General features: G+C 41.3%; 3 protein-coding genes, 4 non-coding genes and 1 pseudogene across 7 annotated transcripts; all 8 read left to right on the top strand.

The window, feature by feature from the left end:
- Nucleotides 1-1,460: 1,460 nt before the first annotated feature.
- LOC127776260 (uncharacterized) lies at nucleotides 1,461-5,284 on the top strand (annotated as a pseudogene).
- Nucleotides 5,285-8,493: 3,209 nt separating this feature from the next.
- Nucleotides 8,494-14,273, top strand: LOC127776259 (uncharacterized). Its single transcript, XM_052302625.1, has 9 exons — nucleotides 8,494-8,514; nucleotides 8,869-8,989; nucleotides 9,326-9,454; nucleotides 12,025-12,325; nucleotides 12,937-13,117; nucleotides 13,207-13,405; nucleotides 13,824-13,963; nucleotides 14,098-14,133; nucleotides 14,217-14,273. Exons 1-9 carry the CDS (start codon nucleotides 8,494-8,496, stop codon nucleotides 14,271-14,273), a joined length of 1,185 nt encoding a protein of 394 aa, XP_052158585.1.
- Nucleotides 14,274-19,554: 5,281 nt separating this feature from the next.
- On the top strand, nucleotides 19,555-22,315 carry LOC127775549 (uncharacterized). The gene is made up of 7 exons (XM_052301806.1): nucleotides 19,555-19,787; nucleotides 19,884-20,031; nucleotides 20,199-20,288; nucleotides 21,242-21,296; nucleotides 21,373-21,495; nucleotides 21,717-21,773; nucleotides 21,868-22,315. Exons 1-7 carry the CDS (start codon nucleotides 19,564-19,566, stop codon nucleotides 21,996-21,998), a joined length of 828 nt encoding a protein of 275 aa, XP_052157766.1. The 5' UTR covers nucleotides 19,555-19,563; the 3' UTR covers nucleotides 21,999-22,315.
- A 474-nt stretch (nucleotides 22,316-22,789) lies between these two features.
- LOC127776850 (40S ribosomal protein S20) lies at nucleotides 22,790-24,783 on the top strand. Its single transcript, XM_052303411.1, has 3 exons — nucleotides 22,790-23,021; nucleotides 23,118-23,231; nucleotides 24,401-24,783. Exons 1-3 carry the CDS (start codon nucleotides 22,892-22,894, stop codon nucleotides 24,541-24,543), a joined length of 387 nt encoding a protein of 128 aa, XP_052159371.1. The 5' UTR covers nucleotides 22,790-22,891; the 3' UTR covers nucleotides 24,544-24,783.
- LOC127778158 (small nucleolar RNA SNORD36) lies at nucleotides 23,331-23,416 on the top strand. Its single transcript, XR_008018428.1, has one exon. It is a non-coding gene; the product is annotated as a small nucleolar RNA SNORD36 (small nucleolar RNA).
- LOC127778157 (small nucleolar RNA SNORD36) lies at nucleotides 23,547-23,630 on the top strand. The gene has a single exon (XR_008018427.1). It is a non-coding gene; the product is annotated as a small nucleolar RNA SNORD36 (small nucleolar RNA).
- LOC127778156 (small nucleolar RNA SNORD36) lies at nucleotides 23,820-23,898 on the top strand. Its single transcript, XR_008018426.1, has one exon. It is a non-coding gene; the product is annotated as a small nucleolar RNA SNORD36 (small nucleolar RNA).
- On the top strand, nucleotides 24,106-24,181 carry LOC127778155 (small nucleolar RNA SNORD36). The gene has a single exon (XR_008018425.1). It is a non-coding gene; the product is annotated as a small nucleolar RNA SNORD36 (small nucleolar RNA).
- Nucleotides 24,784-25,041: the final 258 nt, after the last annotated feature.

The following is a 25,041-nucleotide window of genomic DNA, read 5'->3' as shown; positions in this document are numbered from 1 at the left end:
CATGTAAAATAAAGTGCCAACGTTTCAAGGGTCGTCTTAGCGAAGTCGAGGATTGGAGTCTTATAACTGCGAAGCGTATTGTTTGGAGTCCTATAATTACAATTTTCTCATATAAATCGCCCCCAATCCCGGCCCGTGCCCGCTTAAACTAATTTTTTAACGAAATACACCGTCTTAATTTGTGTCTCCTCCAGGCTCCAGCTGCTAAAACGGCTCGAGCCCGGATCACCAGAGTATCAATTTATCATGGATCACCAGAGCACGGATCTTCATCCTAAGTAAGTCCTCCATCTTCAAACTGCATTTAGTCACGATCTGCATATCTTTATAAGTACATTGTAGTAGTACAGTTTTTCATGTAGTCATGCATGCATGCTTGATTTCAAAATATTGCTAAACCTCTACCTGAAACAAAGCGCATGTCTTGTGTGTGATTGCCTGCTTAATTTTTTTCGTCTCCTCCGCCATGCTGCAGCTAGTTAGGTCAATTTAGGCCTAGTTTAGTTAACCAAAAAAATTTTCCAAAAACATCACATCGAATCTTTGGACATATGCATGTAGCATTAAATATAAATTAAAAGAAAAACTAATTGCACAGTTAAGGGGGAAATCGCAAGACGAATCTTTTAAGCCTAATTAGTCTATGATTAGCCATAAGTGCTACAGTAACCCATATGTGCTAATGATGAATTAATTAGGCTCAAAATATTTGTCTCGCGGTTTCCAAGCGAGTTATGAGATTAGTTTTTTCATTTGTGTCAAAAAAACCCTTCCGATATCCGATTAAACATCCAATGTGACATTCAAAAATTTTATTTTCGCGAACTAAACAGACGCTTAGCAAATATACTGTGGCAATCAAGCGGCTCAAGCCACATAAGCAACGACCAATTAAAGACCATCGATAGACATCTCTCCCATGGAACAGCAGAGACCATATCGCCGTCATCCTACATAACTCCATCTGATATACTCCTCTGTTTTTTTATAATACGTTTTGACTACTATTTTAAATTTGGCTAAGTTTATGTACAGATGTAGTAATATTTATAATACCAAATTAGTTTTATTAAATTAACAATTGAATATATTTTCATAATAAATTTATATTGAGTTAAAATTATAATTATTATTTTCTACAAATTTATTCAAACTTAAAGTAGTTTGCCTTTAATCAAAGTCAAAACGTCTTATTATCTGAAACAGAGGGAGTATCGTGCACGCATCTGCCTAGCTTAATTTTTCTAGCGAGTTTTTTTTTTTTTTTTGCTATCTTGCAATTCGCCTGGTGAATTGTTCAATAGTACACTCAAAAACAGAAAAATCAAAATTTTAATTGGATATAATAAAACAACTGAAAACCCAACAGAACTAACGTTGTTTTTTTCTTTTCTGCGATTCAGTCATAAACACTAATGTAGTTTTTTAAGAAAAAAGAGAAACAATTATGGGCCTTACGCATGAGGGGCAATGGTCCATACGCAAAATTTACCATGGGCCGAGCCCAATCCCGGAACGGAGTGTTTCCGGTCCAATAGTTCACTCCCCGTCCTCACCTAGTCACGTGTGGAATTTTTTTTTATTTTTTTAAGATCTTTTCATGTTCTAATTTTATTAATAGACTATTTCTAAAAATATTTTCGAAAACTAAATCTTTCGGTAATGCCACCTAAGTGGCTGGCCACACGAGCAGTGGTGGCGTAACAAGAGACTGGCGTGGTGTGGTAGGACAACACTGTCACATCAGTTAATGCGATAGAGTTATTTGATCATGTGGTAGATTTGAAAATACTTTTAGAAATGGTCTATTAATAAAATTAAAACATAAAAAGTCTAAAAAAAAAATATCACCTGTGTTGTGTTGGTATTCCGATGTGGTATTCCGATCCCCCTTCACGGATGAGGAGGCACGAGTGTACAGCGATTCTCGTGGGTATTTCGCCTCCGGGCGCGATGTTCATGTCGGGCCGTTCCCAACCTCCGATGAACTCTACGCCGCACTCTACCACCACTATCACCTCCGGTTGAAGCCCTGTGATCTAGCCCCGCCGCCGCCGCCCCAGCTGCCGACACAGTACGAACACCACCTCAACCCTCCTCCCTCGTCCCTCGCTTTCTCTGTTGATGAACAAGATTGATGAAAGGGCTTGCATTTCGATTCAATCCTACTATTATTTACTTCCTCCGTTTCATAATGTAAAGTCATTTTAGCATTTCCCACATTCATATTGATGTTAATGAATCTAGATAGATATATATGTCTAGATTCATTAACATCAATATGAATGTGAGAAATGCTAGAATGACTTACATTGTGAAACGGAGGGAGTATCATTTGTGTTTCTGAGGATTGATGGTTCCCCACACCCTTTCTATAATGAGGTGATGATCGATCATGAGATGAATTGCACACCCTTCTTATATTTGGGGAGGGGAGGGAGGGGAGGGGTGGGAATGTAGGATACTCGATGAAAGTCATTTCCTTTTGTCGGTTTATAGGGGAGGGGAGGGGAGGGGAGAGGCAGGATACTTGAGGAAAGGAATTCTTTTTGTCGGCTTATATGTAGTTAAAATTAGAACTAACGGCACTATAAATTGGTGTATTACATAGGTTCACTTCTACTAAAACTAATGCCGCAATTCGGTAAAAGGCTATATCTTTTTGAGTCATTTTAGAAAACAGATCAATATTTCCTAGTATGTTAACCTGGCATTTGTACAATGGTCATTCTGGAATATCGACTTTGTAAGATACTTTTATTGTACTAATTGATCGAATATTGGCTTTGCAAGATACTTTGTTGTACTAATTGATCTTGTTCACTGCAGGTGTGAGGGCCTTTTGAGAGGTGCATCTGAGCCTGAATCTGCACAGGCACTGCAGGAACCAGATGTTTTCTCCGTGGGGGAGCTTCTTGGCGCTATAGCATTGAAAGAACCAATTATTTCCAGTCCCTCTTCCTCCCCACAGGCAGTACCAGAAGACAACATTGACGCTGTACCATCAGGGTGCTGCCTTTCCTCATCCCCTGGGTCAGTCATTTGGGTTCACAAACCTCCTGAAGGCCGCCGCGGGTCATACCACATTCGAATGGATCGTAGTGGGCTGTTCCACACGTATCCTGATATGGGTGGTCCATTTCTCAGCTTAAATGAAGCTCAAGACGCTTTCACTAGCCATCTTAACATCCTATATCCTCCATTAAATTAAGATACCTGCATATCCTCTTTTTATTTCCATTTACTTGGTATGCGATTTTATATCTACAAATAGAACAATGCCATGCTAAGGTGGATAAAATTTGCCAAGAAACAATTTTAGGCAACTTGATTGCACTTGTTTTCACCTGAGAATACTTGGAATAGAAGAAAATTTGCAAAGTAAGACCTGATTGCACAAGTTTTCATCCAAGAATATTTTAATTTCGCTTGCAGCATTCCAGCATGTACAGTTAAGTATAGCTTATATCGCACCTAGTGCCTTAGATGCTGAACAAGACTGATTGTCGGTTTGCCACAAGAATTAGTCAATTCACTGGTAACAACAGGGCAAAAACACCAGTCCGTGTTAGGAATTTAAATTGGGAAATGCTTTAAAGATTGATAAATCTAAATCCAATAGCCATGCACACCTTATCAACCTCGAAACTAGTTAAGTTAGTTATGCATAATTTTAAATGGGTGTGCCTCTTTTCTGTTGTCGACTACCAGAAACTATGCTAGTGTTTTGTTGTTTCATATGTATATTAAAACTTCTATTAAACACTCTTTACACAAACTCTTAAGCCTCAACTCGCTAAACTGTTGGTAAATTTTGCTATCTAAAAATTACCTAACAATATATCTGCAACCCCCTATTATTTTTTACCTATAATTCACTTCACCTTATACTAATAATGGGTTGTTCTGATTTGAGCTAGGTTTGAGGAGCGGGATGGGGAGTCTATTGTGGACATGATGGTACGCAAAATCCTTTATTTTCCTGATGGAACTAGGAGGAGGTACTCCAAACACAAGTAACGCAGGATGTGCATAATGATATGCGCCAATTGGCTCGGGTGATATTAGACATGTATAACGACGATCACAGTCTTTCAGGGGTCTGTTCTCCCGATCTCTAGCGTTACTAGCCCATCATTCTTGTTGTATTCTGATTCTTAATTCTATTTTCAGGGTCTTGCATATGAGCTCAAAGATGTCATTCACTTTCAACCAATTATGGAGAACTGTACGTGGTTTGACCATTTAAATTTCACGGCGTTGACCAAAGGAGATAATGAATTGGATTATCAAATTCATCTGTTCTTTGCTGAATTGATGTGTTTGGTAGGACAAAAGGATTATATTGTCACTTGTTGCTGCGCACTTAAATCTGATGACAATGGTAATTGTTCCCTTGTATTCAGTTAACTTTTATGGGGTTGGTTCACAATATCTCTATACTCATGTAGTTTTGAGAAACATTGGCTATGTATGTTTACAATATTATATATTGCATTCTATGTCGTTTGCATCATTTGGATTAGGCCACCTAGATGTTTATGTATGTGTAAATTATACAGCCACTGATTACTTCAAAAGTATGTACATTGCAGTTTCAGGTTCGCGCTAACTGGATTTATATGTTACCTCACGTTTTGCATTTGTTATTTTGGAACTGGTGGATTCCGTGTGGCCTATATTCATTAATGCATGTTTCTTTACCTTCACTTGCCTAACTGTTCGTTAGGAAATATTTATTTAATTTGATGCCTAACAGATGGAACAACAGTTGATTGACAAGTTGTATTATTTCTTTCTTATTAAGGTAATTGCTATTACTGCAAGCTTCAGAATGTTAATTTGAAGCACCCAAATGATACTAACCAATATGCTGGTGGACATGAGTATCTTTGTGGAATTTATGACACCGAAGAGATGAGCGAGTCTGAAGATGTGTGATAAGCCCATCTTTCCACCCCTCTTTTTTTTTTCTGTCTATAGCATGTAGGCATATGCTATGCTTCATTGCCAGTGGCATACTGACATGCTTCTGCTGCTCCTTTCACAGGAAGAAAAAGAGGAGCAGAGGATAAGAAAACTTTACGAGGTATATTTGTACTATATGAAATGTTTCATACTGTATATTGTTACACATGTAATATGGTGTTAGTTACTCTCGTGATGGTCCATTGATGTTTGTTTGCTATTGCCTTTTCCTTAGGATCTTGAGGAACCAGGTTTGTATGAAAAACTTTTTGGTGATGTTGAGGAATCAGGTTTACAGGAAGAACCTTTTGGTTGAGGTAGAAGGTTGAACCTGTTGCAAACAGAGGTTGGAGGGCTGTTTTGGCTGAACTCGTTGAAAGAACCACACAGACAGTGCAAGAGCTAGGAGATGTTATATATATTAGAGCACATTAGAAATGCTATGTCATGCTACTGTTTGTCTGTGTTGTAGTAGTGCGTTTTCATCTTATTTAGGAATTTATGGAATTTGGGTTATATGGTGCGTGACTTGTGTATCTCAACAGCATCAGACTGTAACGCTGTCCATCGCTCGTTTATACCGTATTGTGAAACTATTGAGATCCAGGCCTTCGCCTGGTTGTGCTGGTTGATCCTTGAATTTTAGCTTACCTGTTGAAAGATTCTGGTAGAGACGAGGTAGCAAAGTAATCTCATTCCCCACGCCCATGAGTAGATCGGTCGTTTCTCGTTTGGAAATGGCCTCAATATTTTCCATATAAACTCAAATACAAAAGCAGGGGAACAAAAAAAAAAAGGATTTTTCACCTCATTGGCGCACGATCTGAATGTCATACTGTAAACTAAAACCAAGGGAATTTTCACCTGCACAACCTGCAATGTAGTGGGCCAAATATCAAATTACTACTCCGTCCCAAAATACCCAAAATAAGACCACTCCTAGCAATGAAGGATTGGGTTTTTTTTTTTGGGACAGAGGGGGTACTTGCAGAAAATATAGTATAGTGGTAATAAAACTTGTGAGGGAAAATAAAATAAATCGCAAATAAATGAAGAAAACGCGGAGTGGGCTGTCCGGCCCAATATGAAGGCCCAAAACGTGGAAAGAATAAGAAGAGGGAGGGAGGAGACCACGTGATGTGCTGTCACTCTGCTCCTCCTCCTTCTTTGGTTGGGGTTCGTCTCCTCCATAGTATACCTCACCGTGACTCCATGAGTCGCATGGTCTTGGCCATCTAGCTCCGCTCCTCCTCGGCTTCCGACTCCTCGCCGCGCTCTGTATCGGTATGATCCAGCTGAGGCTGAGCTAGCTTTGGTCCTGCACTTGCACTACCACACCCCGGATTCAACTGTAAATATAACAAAGTTGTGTTTTTTTTTTCTTCATACGTTTCTTGCATAAAAAAATCTGATTTTCAGACCGGATTCATTCTCCCCAGGTTCGAGATCTGTGACGTGCTCTGTTCTTCCTCACAGGTGGCAAGGCCCAGGTATGTCCTCCATTCATGGTTCATCCATAAAGGAAGGCTTCAAAAAGATGAGATTTTTTTATGCGTTCTTGAGCGTCACCATCACCACCCGCCACGGCCGTCTGGTCTCGTTCATGGCGGCGCCGCCGGCCGGCTGACTCGTCCGCGCGCGCCGGTTGACGCCGCAGATTCATGCGCACTTGGTCTCTGCAGAGTCGGCGGGGGCATGGTGAGCGCGCCGCCGCCGACGATTCTTGGTTCTCATCCGCGCGCATATATACTTGTGCCTTGCCTGTAGAGAAAATCTGTCCCGACAGTTCGGCCATGGCCGCGCCGCGCGTGTAGAGAAGATCTCGTCCACGCGCTCTGGCCGCGATTTCTTATACTCTTGCCCGCGCGCGCGCAGTTTGTTCCTTCTCTTGTCCGCACCAAACTGGGCAACAAGGACGACTTAGTTTTTGTGTGTGCTGCAGTCTACTGGAGAATCTCTTAATTATAGTGTTTGCAATTGTACGCATAAGAACTCATTCAACAGCTCAATTTTTTGATGGAAATGGGATATCAATATCAGCTCTATTTTATTGAAAAATTAAAATCTTTTATCACAGTTTTGTGAATACATCAGTATGTTTATTGACTTGATTCATCTGTTTACTTTCATTGCAGCATGCCCAAAGTTCTGCCCGACGGAGAGTTTACCTTAAAGGACACACCATACATTGGCAAGAACCTGCTCCCTCCCATTCGGGACCAAGGGAGGACAGGTGAGATCATGCATCGATCTTTTCTCTTGGACTGACAAGCTAATTCACTGCCGAAAACACCTAAGCAATTGGTGCAAGCACGCTCTAGATTCTTATCATCTTGTGACGGCGTCTTAGTTTCTACAAGTTGGCCATGTCGGAGGTCCTAGGAGAAGAGGTGTTCCATCTTCTCTTTCACCTTCTCTTCCTAAATCCGGAAGATGTGGATAGAGTTGGGCTTTGTGTTGGTTGTAAGGGTGTTCTTTGGGTGATCTCGTCTGTGTTGCGTTTTTGTCCTAGCGGTGGTCGGTCATTCTTAGCGGCGGCCAGTCCGGTGCAAGCCTTCTCCTGGATCTGTGTGTTGGCGTTGTCGACATGTGGGTGGTGGTGTAATTTTTTCGTTTTTTTCCTGGTTACGACCTTCCAAGTTTATAATCTTGTAACTTTTTCATGCTCTATCAATAGAACTTTGCACTGTCTCGTGCGAGTCGTTCAAAAAAAAGTGGGAACGTGGAACTATGCCACGTTCCTCGTTGAGGGAACACTGTTCCCGTTCCGGGAACAATATCATTCCCCCCTTGTTAAAACATAAAAAATGTAGCATCCCGTGTTCCTCGTCTCATCGATCCGGAAACTTTTGTGACATAGCTGAGAAGTACTAGTAACTAGTTGGCACCCTGCGCCAGCTTGTCGCGGGATGTTAGTTTCATCATCAAATAAAATTAAAATTTTAAATGATTTGATATAACATTATGTATATATAAAATATATAATAATGTGGCTTATCCTCTTCTATTACCATACTATGCATGCTTTATTTTTCAAAATGTGATGTTATTTTCATAAGTAATTTCGATATCGTCACAATTAGATAATTTGCACATCTTTGCTTCATCTCAAGCTCGTTCTAAAAACGGGTTCGGGTTTATGATCCCTAATAATTGTACACTATTCAAATGCTCATAATAAAACAAAGATCACATCTTAAACAAATGCCTTTGGTGGTCTTATTAGCGCATACCACAGTGGGGTCTTCAACTGGGGTGAAGTCGTAACAAGGTAGCCGTAGGGGAACCTGTAGCTGGATATTAATCCTTCATGATGGAAATGCTCGCGCCTACTTGACTAAACTAAGAACCTCAACGGAAGCTTATGTAGATTTTCTACTTTTCTATTTTCCTTCTTGTTTATCAATCACCAATCAAAGACAAACCGGGCATTATGGTGAGACGTGAAAACACCCGATCCCATTCCGACATTGATATATATGTGGATTCGTCTTGTGCCATATGTACTGAAATTGTTCGGAAGACATGGTCAAAGCCCAAGTTGAAGTAAGGCGAAAGGAGATATGTACTGAAATTGTTCGGAAGACATAGTCAAAGCCCGGGTTGAAGTGTGACTATGAACTCGAGAAAAGACAGATGAGTGTATGGGTAATCAATGATTGAAGAGATTGAATTAGATGGATGAGTAGCTTCTTAATCCAACGGCTCATAACATTTTACTATTACAATCCAATGACTTAAAATTGTTAATGATGTGGCTTCTTGCATGTCTTATTTTATAGGAGTAATGCTCCTTAGTGGGTACTAACTATATAGGAAGATATGATATGATATGATATGATTAATTGTCTCTCACACATTTGTTTCTTTTTTTCCAATATAGGAACATGTGTTTTTCAGGCTTTGGCAGCTGCAACGGAATCGGCTTACAAAAGGCAAGGGGCTTGCGCAGAACCGCAGGAGAACTTCGAGCAAACCTTGTCCGTGAGTGATTTCATTGAGCAGTACAACGCGGCCACTGGTACTTACGCACTACAAACATAAAACATACTCCCTCCGTTTCAAAATGTTTGACACCGTTGATTTTTTAGTACGTCTTTGACCATTCGTCTTATTCAAAAAATTTAAGTAATTATTTATTCTTTTCACATCATTTGATTCATTGTTAAATATACTTTCATGTACACATATAGTTTTACATATTTCACAAATTTTTTTTAATAAGACGAACGGTCAAACATATACTAAAAAGTCAACAGTGTCAAACATTTTGAAACGGAGGGAGTATATACTGTACCACATTTATGTACTATGTTCAAATACATCTAGTCAAATCTTGTTTCCACTCTATTTGCAGCATGCAGACTAGGGTCTGAATCTAGCAGTTCCAGAGGATTGTCCAGGTTAGAGAAAGCAATGGAAGTGGTCGTCGAAACTGGAATCATCCAGGAAGGCGATCCTCATGGACACGATACAAGATGTCTGGGTATGACCTCTATCAAGGAGATGATATTAACTTGTCCTTGGCCTATAAATACATATATAAGGAGAGAAAGGTAATGGTGGCAACTTTTAAGATCAATGAAGATTATACAAGGATGAGGGCGGGCGAGATATATTCCTATGACAGTGCCCAGCCCAAGAAGACCGATGACGGATTGACATGGTCGCACTGCGTCTTGGTCATCGGTTTCGGTGTCCGGGAAGGAAGAAAGTATCTGGTCTTTCAGGACAGCCATGGTCTAGGTTTTTGGGATGGGGGTTTTGGGCGTATTTACCTCAAGGATGTCAAGACGATGGCGGCCATGCATCTTGAGTAGCAGGATATATATCATATATGGAGAGATAAAAGGTATTCGAACTGAGATATATTTTGTGCTGCGGGCCACATTTGTTTTTTTTTTTTTTGAGAGGCGGGCCACATTTGTTAGAGTAATTGGAATGATGGGAGTCCTATATGGAATATATATATATATATATATATATATATATATATATATATATATATATATATATATATATATATATATATATGCTACTCTCGTTGGTCTAACTACATTATTATTGTCTATTATCATAAAATTGTGACAATACGGTTGCAGTATTTTGCTTGTATCGTATTGGTCAACTAGTAAAGTTTTGATGCACCAAACATTTGGGGCTTACATATATGTGTGTTGCCTGGTTTTCAAGTTGAGCTTGATGCTAAGAATGTACAAAGTGACCTGGTTTGTGCAACAGCGCAACACAGTACTTTACCAGCTGGCCATCAGTAAATTAAATTAATTAACCATCCGTTAATTTTACCTTTTCCCACAATAATATATCAGATGTTTTTGCAACCATTGTGTCATATGGACCATTGCATTTTGCTTTAATGGTAGTTAGTTCCAGCTACAAACACAAAGCACATGTTAAGGCTGTGTTCGGATGCCCTTTTTCCAACCTCTCTCTCGTTTTCCACGCGCACGCTTTTCAAACTGCTAAATGTTGTGTTTCTTTAAAAAGTTTCTATATGAAAGTTGCTTAAAAAAATCAAATTAATCCATTTTTTAAAAAAAATAGAAAATATTTAATTAATCACACGCTAATGGACCGCTCTGTTTTTTGTGATCACTGTTCTGGATGGGAACTGGTTCTAGCGAACACAGCCTAAATTTGTGGTGCACCGTATATATGAAAAACACTCCCTCATTGAGTGTAATATATATGGTCAATAAGTGTGTTTGGGCTCTTGAGCGGTTCATCACCGAACACCCATGCAACATTCAAGAACAAGATTACCGATTACCAGGGGCTGGCTGGCAACAGTGATCTATTCATTGTCGCATAAAGACTTGACATGTTTCCAAACTATTAATTGGATTTGTCCATGAAAGAAGAGGTTCCAATGGTGATGCTCATAATAAGTTGGAATTGAGTTTGATTTATGATAGTTTAGGCCGGTATCTATATAGCTGTAAGCTCAGTCCGTGGGTATATGCAATTTTTGTAGTACTTTCATTGTTCAATAATTATGGGTGACGTTTTTTTTTTTTAAAAAAAAAGAAAATCTACGTACGACGTGCATGCATGCATATGCTTCGATTATTAAATTCGTTATTATGGGCCAAGCCACTTTTGGGATGGAAGGCTCTTAATTAGGAGACCATGGGCCTTTTAGCCCATCTCTGGCCCAACCCGCTCGCCTGCGCGATTCCGGCGCTGGCCTGGCCCTGCGACGCGTTCGCATGCTGCGTGAAATAAACCAAACTGCCTGAAAATTTACTTATCGGACTCAACATGTTCGCGTTGTGCTTGTACTTTCGCGTACAGTTTGTTTAGAAATTGGAACAGGATTCGGTCACGTTTTCCAGTGAAAAATTCGGTGTATAAATCGACCCTAAATCCAAAGCACAGGGTTATATATATACGCGCTTTGAGCTTCTCCGTACTCCGAGTTTCTGGGTACATGAATCAGAGCACCGGATCAGCGTACATTGCCATGCTTAATTTGTAAGTCCATCTCTCTATATATATGCATGCACCTACCTACTGTCATTGCAACTTTTGTTCTCTGTTCCTTTTGTACTAGGCTGGTTCATTATTAGCTATTGCCTCCGTTTCATATTGGTTCACAATTAGTTAATTGATTGACCATGGTTGGTTAGGGGTTTTGCCTGTAATATACTCCGTATACACCTTTAGTTTTACCAAATACAAGTAATTATATCCAAACAACCCCTCTAGCATTTGGTGCTAAAATTGCACACGTTTTATTGTCCTGTTTCTACATCTGACTAGCGGGCGGCTTACTGCTTACTGTTATTAAATGACGTTGATATATACTGCCGTGGATTATCACAATTCGCTGGTCGATTGTTCATAGATGTACTGCAAAAGGAAAAGGTAATATAAAATAAAATGAGGGGAAAAATAAGCAGGAACCGAGAGGAAAATTATGAGGTTTATTCTTCTTCTTTTTCGTGAGAGGAAGAAATAAATAGATAAATATTAAATAACGAGTTAAACCAAACAATGATGGGCCCTTACCCCATTTGGGCTACCTGGGCCCAGAACAAGCCTCTCATCCTCTTTTGTCTCACTGGGCCATTTCATCCAAGCCCCACGACCACGAAGCTCTCGTCGCCGCGGCGGCGCCACGCATCGTCTTCCTCCCCGCCGCCGAGGCGCCGACTCCCCACCACCGGAGGCGGCAAGGCTCCAACCCCCATCCATGGAGGCCAGTGATATATCACATTAGGATGGATCATGGAGGATCCTTCCACACATATCCTGCTCTGGATGGACCATTTCTGAACTTGTCTGAAGCTGAGGATGCTATCAATCGTCATCTTGACAGCCTGAAGCGTCCGATGTAAGTTTTTCCTAAACCTTGTTAGAGCTTATTCTTCATCCCTTTTTGTTGTGTACTCCACTTGCCATGCACTCTATTTGAACAATCCTAGGTCAACTAGCCATACGAGAGGAGTAAAAGATGAATTACAAACTGAGAAAAAGTGCCTCACTTATAGATAGCTCAGAAGCTGAAAAAAATTATGTGTCTCCAAAATCCTTCATTTCTGATTCAGTTTGCTAGCACAACAAGACTACACGATTTATAAACGTAACAAGAAAGTTCACCATGTAAGCATAGATCCTGCTTGTTCTAGGGTCACCTAGTAAAAAGACCCTGCAAATGAAAACATTACTACACTTACTGTTAAAAAAAAGCATTGCTACACGGAGCACCTATCCCTATCCACAAGCAAAAAACGAGTTGGTGATGCAAAAATAGAGGATGAAGACTTCTTACACAATAGTAACTTATGATAATGAAAATCTGTATAGAAATTAGCTAATTCCACTATGTAGTTCCAAAATTTGAGAAGCCAATGCTTCATTTGTTTGTTGGCAACTATATTTACTTTATATGCCTCACTTCAGACATGCATTTTCCTAATCATTAATTTGTGTGATTTCAATTAGATTCAAGGAGCAAGATGGAGTTTCTGAAGTGGAGAGGATTATACACAAATCTCTTTATTGGCCTGATGGCAATAGGAAGAAATATTCCAGATCACAAACTAGTCAAAATGTTGATGAGAGAAGACGTCAAATGGTTCAAGTTCTCTTAGACAAGTATAATGATGATCATGACCTTTTTGAGGTTTGCTCATCTTCTCGTCCTTTTCTCTTTTCCTGACTGCGTGGACTTTGTAGTGTCTTGGAGACTTATACTGTTGTTGTTTGTTGCAGGATCTTGCTTATGTGCTTCAAGATGTTGTTCACTATCAATTGATTGTTGAGGGAATTAAGTGGTTCAATCACTTCAATTTCACAGCAAAGACTAGTGGAGCTGATATTGACAATTTATTTTTTACTGAAGTAATGTCTTCACAAGGGGAAGAAGATTGGGTAGTTACTTGTTGCTGCTTGATTAAATCTGCTGATAATGGTATTCCCTACTTCCACTAAATTGATTGCTCATATGTTATGCGCCACTTTTGGTTAGCCTATATTGCATACTTGTGAACTTTTAATAACGGTTTGAAGAGACCACTTTTACAAACATGTAAGTTAGTAACCACCAAAAGATTAGTTCTTAATACATTTTTTTCCATGCTAATAGAATTTACTGCTACATAGACCTTTAAGATGGTCGCCAATTATATGGTGTGCACTTCTCTTTTTCATTCAATATGCTATCGGGTATGTTGTGCATTTGTTTCTTAAGTCAGTGGATGTGGACCTGCTTGTGTTGTTTTTGTGTATTTGATCGCTCAATTTTATTAAGGTAGATAATATCTATATACCTTTTTAAATTCCCAACTGGTAACTTGATAGCCAATTATATGACAAATAAACCTATTCAGGTATCTGCTATGGTTGCAAGAACGATAGAAATTTAGATATGAAGCACCCAGATAACAACGATACATATATGGGTGGTCACGAGGACATAGTTATGCCATTTGAAATTGAAGATTTCACTGAGTCTGATGATGATGATGAGGTGTGGTTATTTGTTTTCCTTCTTTTTTATGATAAACAATTAGCGCAAGTTGTGCTTCATTGTTAATGATTGCTATTTTCCCTCAAGTTGTGCTTCATTGTTAATGATTGCTATTTTCCCTCTCCTATGGAGAGGAAGTGAAGGCAACTAGGATAAGAAGAATGACTGAGGTCTGCTATGTTATGTATTGAATTTTATGTATGAAAATTTGATTTCACAATTGCTGAATGATTGTTTATCATGATTGGATTAGGGTCTTGATGATTCAGATGAACCAGAAGATATTTTTTATCCAGTTTTCAAGCCATGAGTTAAAACTGTATTTTAACTTCTTCTACAATATGTTAGTATGTTAAGTTTATTTAAACATTTTAAGTTTAAGTTTATTTAAACATTTAAGTTCCAGAATAGAGTAACAGAATGTAAATTCTCATGTAACGATATGTAACCTTATAGCTCGTTGTCCCTTTCTGTCTATATTTATGTTATGTGATTTCGGTTATTCGTATGAATCTATCGAGAGAGAGAAAAACTTGGAGTTACACATTCTCATAAAAACGATGATGGAGTCACACGTTCACACTGTGTCCTAGTGGTCGGATTTGGACATCGGGCTGTATCAAAATTGTGCTAGCATAGAGTTTGGATGATAGCTAGGTATCTTGGTTAAAAACCAACGACTTTTTACTATGTAGTACTATGAATGCACTTTAATCAGTACTAGATTACAACATCTTGGCTACTAGTACTAGATTACATCATCTTGGCTACCCTAATGTTGGATTATGGTCTGTTTAGTTCCCACACAAAAATTGCTACCCTAATATTGGATTATGGTCTGTTTAGTTTCCACACAAAAATTTTACACCTTGTCACATCGAACATTTGAACACGTGCATGAAGTATTAAATATAGGCTAAAAAATAACTAATTGCACAGATTACGACTGATTTGCGAGACGAATATTTTTAAGTCTAATTACTCCATGCTTTGACAATATGGTGCTACAGTAAACATTTGCTAACGACGGATTAATTAGGCTTAATAAATTCATCTTGCTGTTTACTGACGGATTATGTAACTAGTTTTGTTGTCGAAAGACGTGGTTCACTCAATAGGTTGTTGGAAAAGTAAAGCGATGCATTAATTGGTAAAAATTTTGGGATCCCCCATTACATGGCCCTATGGGGCTATTTATAGCCTTAGTACAGACTCATACCCACTAGAGTTTATTTTGTACAGGGGAATTTACATGGATACCCTTATGATAGGGACTCTAGTGAGGGCAGACAGTGTCATTTGTGTTTATGGGCTCTTAAGTGAACTCCTTGGGCCGACCCATTAGTGGCGAAAGGCCTCCATGGGCCGCGGTGTCTTCCAAGCCCTCTGCCGAAGCCGCTTCTGACTCAGGCGAAGCCCTCTTGCTTCGCTCTACGGCCTTTGCCCACAATGATGGCTCGTCAGGACATTGGGCTTGGTGGTGAACCCTTCGTTCTTCATCATCTAGCTTCGCCCAGCTGCTTCGCCTTGTGACTTCGCCTCTTGGACTTAGCCAACACCTCATGGTTCTTGTGGTTTCTGCAGGCCCGGCCGAAGGCCCACATGACATGCCTCCAACAAGTTTTTCTATTAGTACCTAAACACCCCATGCGACACGCTATATAATACCCAATGTGACATGCCAAAACTTTACACCCCTGGATCTAAACACCACCTATATGTGTAAAAGACTCTAGTTGCTACTGAGTACTGACTGAGTTGATGTGCTGCGGGCTGCTTGCTGTAGACAATTAATTTCCCCAATTTGCATCTCATAAAGACAACACTAGTACATAACAATAGACCAAGGTGCTATGTTAATTTGGATGTTAGAGTAATTTCAACATATATACTCCTCAGTTTCAGAATATGAAACGTTTTGGTTTGTCTTTAAGGCTGAGTTCCTAAGTACTTTCCGGATGAGCTAAATGGTGTCTTTTAATATATGTATATATATGTAAGTTTCTTTAAAAATTAAATAAATCCATTTATCAATTTTGTAATAGCTAATACTCAATTAATCATGCGCTAATAGCTTTTGTCATTTTGCATTGCAGGGAAAAGCTCAACCAACTAGCCAATTCGAACTAAGCCTAAGTCAAACTGCTTTAACCAAGTTTATTAAAAATGTAAAAACACATTTTTAATGCTAAACAAATATATTATAAAAATATATTTGATGGTGGATTTAATAAAATTAATTTGGCGTTTTAGATGTACTAGTATGATTTTTCTATAAACATTGTCAAACTTAGAGAAATTTGAGTTATGACAAAACCAAACCATCTTACATTCATAAACGGAGGGAAGTTAACACACCTAGGTCATGCATCACTTCTTGTTATGCTTTCCAATTCGGGCCATCAACGGCATGATAAGCATCCAATTATGGGTGTGTGGCAATCGTCGATCTATTGATTTTCCCCATTAATAGTATTCACTTTAGTGGTCAAGATTGCTTTAAAGATTCGTACTCTTTATAATCCTACCCTCTGTCTTTCCTCCTCTGTCCGAGTAAATTGTCATTGTCGCCACCGCCGCGGCGCTCCGCCTTGCTCTCGCCCAATCCTGGTCAACCACCCTCTCCACCACCTCGCTCCTCCCATAGATCCATCGTTTGTTGTTGCCACCATCATCAAGCTCAACGTCTTTCCCCCAGCGTTGTGATCTCCTCCCTCATCCTTGGAGGATCACGCCATTAGAGAGTCATCGGATTCACTACCTCCAACCCCACCTCTTAACCACAAGACCTGCCTCTCCCTATCATGAACCCACCTACCGCCCTCCTCCAAGCATCCTCGCGTCTATGGCGCCTCGCATGCTTCCACCAGTTTTCCACCACCCCGCCCATCCTTCTATAGTCATCTTCATTGCTCCCACCCTTGAAACTTTAATCCGACAAAGCCTACTAGAATTTAAATGTTGGTGCCACTAAGGTTAGCTAAGGAAGTTGTCATTGCGGTGAGTCGTCATCATCAAAATATGGAAGACGATGGCTAGGCCGCTAGATGTTAATCCAACGTCATTCATTAGTCCACCAAGGCTCCATATATAGATTGGTGAAGCATCTAGGCCCCCGGTGTTAATTTTGGTAATTAATGACAAGCACTAATTGTGGACTAACTGTTGTCTTTGAGCTATACATTTTAAGTTAGGTCCACGTCATATGTGCGCATGGATGATTATCGATGGATTAAAATTGACGGCGCAAAGCAAAGGGAAAGAAGACGGTAAAACTAGCGATTTAATTTAGAATTGATCGAGGTGTAGGGCGATCAAATTTGCTAGTTTATTTTTAGTTTCGCCGTACTATTAAGAGGGGTAATGACCTAGCAAAGAGATGATTTTAATTGCCACATTAGGTCATTATGCATTTAGACTTGTGCTCACGTTTTCATCACACGCACAAAAATCACCTTGCAAATTCGCTGGGTTCGGCCTAACCAGGGGCGGTCAGACCGGCCACATAGTGGCGGTCTGACCGGCGTGCCCTGGCCGGTCTGACTGTCCACAAGACGGCGGTATGACCGGTACATAAGGCCGGTCTGACCGGTGGCACATGCGCGGTCAGACCGGCCTCTTGGGGGCCGAGATGGTGCTGCTTGGGGTGGCCGATACAGAGCCGACGGAGCCGTATTCGGTCAGACCGAGCCGATGGCGGTCTGACCGAGCCGAGATCGGTCTGACCGCCCACTCAACACCGGTCTGACCGGCCAGGCCAATGGGGCCCTCTGACAGAGCTACAACGGCTAGTTTTCTAGCCGTTGCAGAGTAGCACGGTCTGACCGGCCACATACCTCCGGTCAGACCGGCAGAGCACAGAGTTGGGGGATTTCGCCCCCAACGGCTAGTTTTGGTGGGTGGGAGTATAAATACTCCCCCACCAGCAGCAAGGGGGCTCTCTTGGCACCCAATTCAATTGCATACACCCTTTGCACCTCTCTCACACACCATTGAGCTTAGTGTTCATCCATTGTAGTGGTTGAGGTTGTTCTAGCCAAGAGTCAAGTGCATTGCTTCCATTTGTAGAGCTAGTGTGGCACTTGATTGATCATCTCCACACCGGGTCATTGCTTGTTACTCTTGGAGGTTGCCGCCTCCTAGACGGCTTGTGGAGGAGTTGCCCGGTGACCTCTCCGAGAAGATTGTGGAGGAGGCCCGGCGCCGGTTTGTGAGTGGTTTGGAGTTCACCACTTTCGGAGTGAAGGAAGAATTACCCCGAGTGATCGAGGCTTGGGTAGTCCTCTCCGTGGGCCGGCTCCCGCCTTGCCCACCCCTTGACGAAGGGGGCGTGCGGTGGCTTCGTGGTTGAGCGGTGGAGTTGGGCTTGCCTCAACGGGGAGTAGGAAACCGGCGAGTTTCCGAACCTCGGTGAAAAATCTCTTGTCTCCTTGTCTCATTTGATTGTCGCATTTACATTTGTGCAATTTACATTTCTAGAGACTTACTTGAGATCATATCACCCTAGGATTGCAAAACTTTGACATAAGAGTGTGATTTACTTTACTAGAGATATAATTGAGCCACTATCACCCTAGGTTTGCAAAACATAATTTAGTTGCTTAGTTAGAGTTCACCCTCACCAAGCCTAGCAACTTAGGTTAGTTTTGATTAGGTGTTATTTAGTTTGAAATCGCCTATTCACCCCCCTCTAGTCGACATCTCGATCCTACGCCATCAGCAAAACAGATGGGGACCATGGGGGCCCCGACGCTTTCTATAATTTTCTTAATAGAATGCCATGAAAGTGTCACATTAGCATGGTGGACAACGTCAACGTGACATGCCAGCGAAAACCACTCTCAAAAGTCAAAACATCGGGTACGCCTAATGGACGGGTGATCGCTGGGAGCGATCACCAGCCCCTCCCCCTATACAGTCGCTCCCTCCTCTCCCCCCTTCCTCCTTCCCTTTTTCTCTTCCTACTACACCATAAATATTAAAATTTAAATTCATAATTGAAACGGTTATGTAAATTTTTGACTTATAAACTTTGGGTCTATAAACTAATATTTGAATTCAAATTCAAATTTAAATCGGGTATATAAACTTTTGATTTATAAACTTTGGGTCTATAAACTTTAGGTGTATAAACTTTAGATATATAGAAATACTATATATAAAAAATATTTGAATTCAAATGTAAATTTGAATCGGATATATAAACTTTTGATTTATAAACTTTGGGTCTCTAAATTTTAGGTGTATAAATTTACTAAAATAGGAAAGTAATGCGGTGCCAGAAAAGGAAACGTGGAGAGAGGGAGGGTGGAGGGGATGCGATCGCTACCAGATCGCGGTAGCGATCGATCGCCCATTAGATTTTCCGCAAAACGTCCAACGGAGAATTGATTAGGTTTTAGTTGAGGGAGCCAATAGAAACTTTGACATGTATCAACTCACCCTGGGCCAGCGTGCCCAGCCCACCTCCCCATGCGGTACGTCCACGGACCTTCGAGGTGGGCCAATTCCGGCCCAACCGGCCCACCCAACGCGCACGGCCTCGTCCCCCGCACGCGTGGGTCGTCGTCGTCGTTGTCGTCCACCTCCGACCGACGGCTATGAGGGCCGCCGCCTCCCCGCTCCGCGCCGCCCTCCTCCTCTTCCTCTCCTCCTCGCCGTCCCCGCGTCTCGCGCTCCCCATGAACCCCTCCTCCTCCTCCCGCGGCGGCGCCGCCTCCTACCACTCCAAGGCCGCCGCCTTCGCCTCCCCGCAGCCTCGCGGCGGCGGAGGAGGCCGCGGCGGCGATGGGAGCGACCGCATCGACGCCCTCGGCCGCCTCCTGTAAGATACAAGACCAACGCGCCCATGCTCCCGCGATTCTCCTTTTCTGCGGTTGCTTTGCTTGCTTGCTGATTGTTGGATTCCTCCCTCCCCCAGGACGCGGATCTTGCGGCACATGGCGTCGGAGCTGAACCTGGAGATGAGGACCGACGGCTACGTGCGGGTCCGCGACCTGCTCAAGCTCAACCTGCAGACCTTCGCCAAGATCCCTCTCAAGTCACACACCGTCGACGAAATCAAGGAGGTAATACTAACTCAATCTACTCAGTTATATCAACCGTATGCTTCGGTTTAGGGTACATGTTTGTTTCAGCTTGCCAGCTTGCGTTTGGATTGACCAGTGTGCTGTGAGTGATGAACTGATTATTAGTATGTGATAAGTGAATGTTGCCCTTAATTATGGCGTGTTAGGCGGTCAGACGGGATAACAAGCAGAGGTTTGGTCTGTTGGAGGAAGATGGTGAGCTGCTGATTCGAGCTAACCAGGGCCACACAGTGACGGTATGTTCTCTACTGAACCCCCTGCGCTGATGCAATTATACTGGTATAAGATACATTATCACTTGTTTATGATTGTTTGTGATGACTAAGCATCGCTTCTGTTATTGCCAGCAAGCTCAGACTTACGAAAAGAGAAGTAATACAGGCATGTGTGGTTGTGCAATTTCATTCTATGGGGCACTGTTTTAGCTGTTGGAAAACACATATTTTGTGTTTTGCTCAAGATAATTTTTTTTCCTTTTCCCACGGTAGCATAACTTACTGTTGATTTTTTATGTTGCTAACAAGCTACCCGAGAACAATGTCACTCAATTGCTTATTGGCCCGAACTAGGACAAAATAAAAGGGAGTTACAATTCATGTGTGTTTATAATGCCTAACACTAGTATTCTGTAATCATATACTCTTCTGTAGCACCTTTTTTTTTTTTTTGGGTTTAGAGGCTTGCATAGCTTCGCTAAGTGACAAGTTTCATCAGCATACCACATACACCTTTACAGGATTTTACTGATAGCACTGCCATTTTTTGCATAGTTTAAAGGTCAAAAAACCTAAATGTTCAGTTATGTGTACTGCAATGGTATGGTATGCATGGTATTTGAGGTCACCACGTTTTGCCTCTCTTTTAGGTCTTAGCTGAAATTTACATAATGCACAACTGCTCCTATGCATAAGGCATCTAGTTTACTAGAGGGCTAGGTTAATTTTCTTATCAAGTGAAGTGTTTTAGTGTTTACAACTAACCATTGTAATCAAAGATGACCAAACAATATTTGAAAGTGAGTTGTTTTGCATTAGGGCCCAATGGTAAACGCCCCAAGTTTGTGCCATAGACTTCCCATTGTCCATAAATTGTGATGCTAGACTCTATATACTGGTTAGATAGATGTCTCAATTGCATCTAACTTGTTGATCTTGTCTGCTTTATAACAACCCTGCAAAACCTCTTGCAGACTGTTACTTCAGAGAGCTTGTTGAAACCCATTCTATCAGCTGATGAAGTCTCAGGTATGTGATTTTTGAGTTCCCCTTTGCACTCTCTACAGAATAATAGTTTGGTTTGTACTGATTCTTTTATCCACAGTTTGTGTGCATGGAACATACAGGAAGAACCTCGATTCAATCTTGCATCAGGGGCTAAAACGAATGGCAAGGTTACATGTACATTTCTCAAGTGGCTTACCGACAGATGGGGGAGTAATTAGCGGTAATGCTTTACCCTTACGCAAGTATAAAATGCACCATTGTTGAGCTTGTTTTCTCTGGAAGGCTATGGCCGTTTGCTTAGTTTCTGTTATAAATCTAGTGTGTTTATGTTATTCCCGCTTAGGTGGATGACAAGCTATTATTGGTTATGATGTTTTTCTGTATGTAGTCTTTTGCTTCTTCCACTGCTGCAATCATGAACTAACGTCTCATCTTCTTCAGGTATGCGGCAGAGTGTTAACATCTTGATATATTTGGATGTCAGCAAGGCACTGCAAGGTATGATGCTGTTTGTTTATAGCCACAAGCAATCTATTTATTCTCTTATCAACTTGCTAGGGGCTGGTTTCTGATAGCTGAATCTGTTTCTCAGATGGAATGAAGCTGTACATTTCAGACAACAAGGTGATACTGACAGAGGGTTTCGATGGCATTGTTCCTGTGAAGTACTTTGAGAAAATCGAAACATGGCCAGGGAGAGCACCGATACCATTTCAAAAATAGAGAACACTGTGTTGTAATTTTGCTCATGCGTATGGCGATCTACTTTTCAGTTCATGGGAATTATGCCCCGAAAGGCCGAAAGAAATGTAATATTGCAAACAAGTTTCGGTGATGCTCGTTTGAGAAATGAAACTAGAGGTAGACATTGTTGTGAAGCTTAATTAAGCTGTTCTTAATGTTGATTGGGTCACTGGCTCCTCCAGTTTATTCAATTCCATCTTTGCAGTTACTTGTATCTTGTAACTGAGAATATTGCAATTGGCTACTATTGACGCTTTATGTTGTTGTATGTATGGTCCATCAGATTCAGATTTCAATAGTTCAGATGTAATTTGCATTCAGACTGGTTTATTGGCGTAAAATAACAAGCTGTGCAAGTACATAATTCCATATTCGCAAGTTAGGAGGCAAACAAGGCTGCTTTCTATACTTCACTTTCCCAACTTCTAATACCTGTTTTCTCCACATACGCTGTATTTTTTTAAAACATTTTTAAACTAAAGTTGCTTTTTAAAATCGTATTAATCAATTTTTCAACTATTTTTAAAATTATCAAGGATATCCAAACGCAGCCATAGGAGAGAGCCAGAGAAACAGCATACACAGTCATCACTTGCAAAACAAACTGGGCCCACCGTCATACACACGACCCGCCAATGCTTCCCCTCTCCCAGAACGAGTCACATCCAACGGCCAGAAACACTCCTACCAATCGATCCAACGTCCACGCGAACCCCACCTCCTACCTCCCGCCTCTACATAAACCCTCCGCCTCCGTCGACGCCGCGAAAACCTAGATCCCCCATCTCGCGCCGCCACCTCTCCCCCTCCTCCATCCGCGAGGCGAAACCCTAGCCGAGGACCTCCTCCTCTCCTCCCCTTCCGCGCCAGCCATGGCGGCCGCCGACGTGGCCTACGCGCCGCCGATGAAGTCCGGCAAGATCGGCTTCGAGAGCTCGCAGGAGGTGCAGCACAGGATCCGCATCACCCTCTCCTCCAAGAGCGTCAAGAACCTCGAGAAAGGTAAACCCTCTCCGTGATTCCATCCAGTTCTTGTGATATCTCGTTTTGTGGTGATCTGATGATGGTGTTGGATGGATGTGTGTTGCGTGGGGGCAGTCTGCGGTGATCTGGTGAAGGGAGCCAAGGACAAGAGCTTGAAGGTGAAGGGCCCCGTGCGGATGCCTACCAAGGTGCTCCACATCACCACCAGGAAGTCTCCTTGTGGAGAAGGTGACATTTCCTCTCGAGATTATCTGTCTTGTTTGTTGATGTTTTGTTAGGTTGTGTAGAACAGTTGTCTATGATTTGTCATGTTGGTGATGATCTGCTAATCAGATGATGTTAAATACTATTAGATCACTGAGATCTTGGTCTTTGATGTCTAAAAAAATCGAGCTTTTTAAAACTGATGCTTAGCATATCATCATCATCTTCAGTTGTGTTGTTTGTTTGGAGTTAGCAGTGCCATTGTGTTTTTTGTTGGGAGTTAGCAGTGCCTTAATGATTCAAGCATTTGAGATGAGGCTGAGTTGTTAGTTGTAGGCCGAGCATGTGATGTTACAAGGAGATGCTACTGAGATGTTATATCGTTGAAGTCTCTAAAACCGAGCTTTTTAAAACTGATGCTTGGCCTTATAATAGCAAGTGTAGTGTGGATGGTTTTTTGCTTATTGCATGATTTCTGCTAAGCTTATTGGTGATGCTGATAAGTTTGAGTATATTGCTACACTTTTGTACTTCTTTGGTATGGAATTGCTGATATGAAAGCTTGTTCTGTCTGAATTAATCTTGTTTTTAATGTGGTTATATGATGGGCTGGCCAAATGATGCTAAAGTATGTTATTGCTGAGTCTTTCTTTGAAGACTAACAAAATCGAGCTTTTTAAAACTGATGGTTGGCCTATCCATGCTTGGTAATTATTTGTCCAAATACTAACCTTTTTGGGACAACATGACCTTGTTGGGACAAAATGTTAATGATTACTTGCTTCTTAGTACTTCTTTGTACCATGTACTACTATTTTTTCCACATTGCATGGCAAACCTGCTGTCATTGTGAGGAAGCACCTGAATGTTTGAATGGTTGTATTTTTCTGGACCTGCTGAGCAGATGATGATACATTATGTTTGTACTGATTTATTTGATGTCTAAAAATCGAGCTTTTTAAAACTGATGCTCAGCCTTGAAATAATAATGTGAACCCCTTATTTGCAATTATTTATCACTATAGTTGCAGCATTTCTCTTTTGTAAATTGTGGTGCTCTTATTTACCTGTTGAAACTATATTCGTTTCCACTCTAGTTGTATATAACACCAATTCAATATTTTTATTTGCCCTCTTTGTTCTGCTTCTCCTATGGTCAGTTGGAAATGTTAATTATGTAAACATTGTTTCAGGTACCAACACCTGGGATCGGTTTGAGATGCGGGTGCACAAAAGGGTGATTGATCTTGTCAGCTCTGCAGATGTTGTCAAGCAGATCACCTCAATCACCATTGAGCCAGGTGTTGAGGTTGAGGTGACCATCAGCGACCAGTAAAATGCTGCTATTCAACAGGTGGAGAAATTCGGTGAACAGGGTAGGGTATTTCAGAAAGTTTTTAGCATGAGAACACTGGTGGAACAGAGTTTTTGTTCATCTATAGGCCCTCGGCGGTTAATTCCGACCCTCTGTTATCTAAGCTATCATAAATCTTGTGACTCATGTCTGTTCCAACAGATGCTATAAATGAATGACTCGCTAAAGATCTACAAGATTTTGGTGCCATTTCCTTACCAATTCCTTTGTGTCGTTGCAGTATGCTGTAGTGTATCGGCGTTGCTTCTCCCAGTTACTTGCTTGTGTTGCAACTCGAGTGTTGTGTTGTGTTCAGAGTCTCTCTCGTGTGGCTAATGGCTTACAGCCAGTTTGCTGGCCACTCATGTCCATGCTACCATCGTTTTGTTTCCTGTTCCAGGCTACTGCATATGGATATATATGGTTCGGTTTCGCGTACATGGTGGTGATACAGCATTACGGGCTTCAGTGCTTCACACT

The sequence above is a fragment of the Oryza glaberrima genome, chromosome 6, assembly GCF_000147395.1.
Source record: "Oryza glaberrima chromosome 6, OglaRS2, whole genome shotgun sequence".
Taxonomy (NCBI): Eukaryota; Viridiplantae; Streptophyta; class Magnoliopsida; order Poales; family Poaceae; genus Oryza; species Oryza glaberrima.
Note: the sequence above shows the minus strand (reverse complement) of the source record. Positions and strands in the feature narration are given on the sequence as shown.

Bases quoted from the DNA above. Each gene is read 5' to 3' on its own strand.
- LOC127776259 (XM_052302625.1), top strand. From the start codon at position 8,494: ATGGTCAAAGCCCAAGTTGAA. The intron at 9,455-12,024 runs GTATGACCTCTA...ACCTGGGCCCAG, and splicing joins ACACGATACAAGATGTCTGG to AACAAGCCTCTCATCCTCTT. The intron at 13,406-13,823 runs GTATTCCCTACT...AAACCTATTCAG, and splicing joins GATTAAATCTGCTGATAATG to GTATCTGCTATGGTTGCAAG.
- LOC127775549 (XM_052301806.1), top strand. From the start codon at position 19,564: ATGAGGGCCGCCGCCTCCCCGCTCCGCGCCGCCCTCCTCCTCTTCCTC. The intron at 19,788-19,883 runs GTAAGATACAAG...TCCCTCCCCCAG, and splicing joins GACGCCCTCGGCCGCCTCCT to GACGCGGATCTTGCGGCACA. The intron at 20,289-21,241 runs GTATGTTCTCTA...AACCTCTTGCAG, and splicing joins ACCAGGGCCACACAGTGACG to ACTGTTACTTCAGAGAGCTT.
- LOC127776850 (XM_052303411.1), top strand. From the start codon at position 22,892: ATGGCGGCCGCCGACGTGGCCTACGCGCCGCCGATGAAGTCCGGCAAG. The intron at 23,022-23,117 runs GTAAACCCTCTC...GCGTGGGGGCAG, and splicing joins CGTCAAGAACCTCGAGAAAG to TCTGCGGTGATCTGGTGAAG. The intron at 23,232-24,400 runs GTGACATTTCCT...ACATTGTTTCAG, and splicing joins GAAGTCTCCTTGTGGAGAAG to GTACCAACACCTGGGATCGG.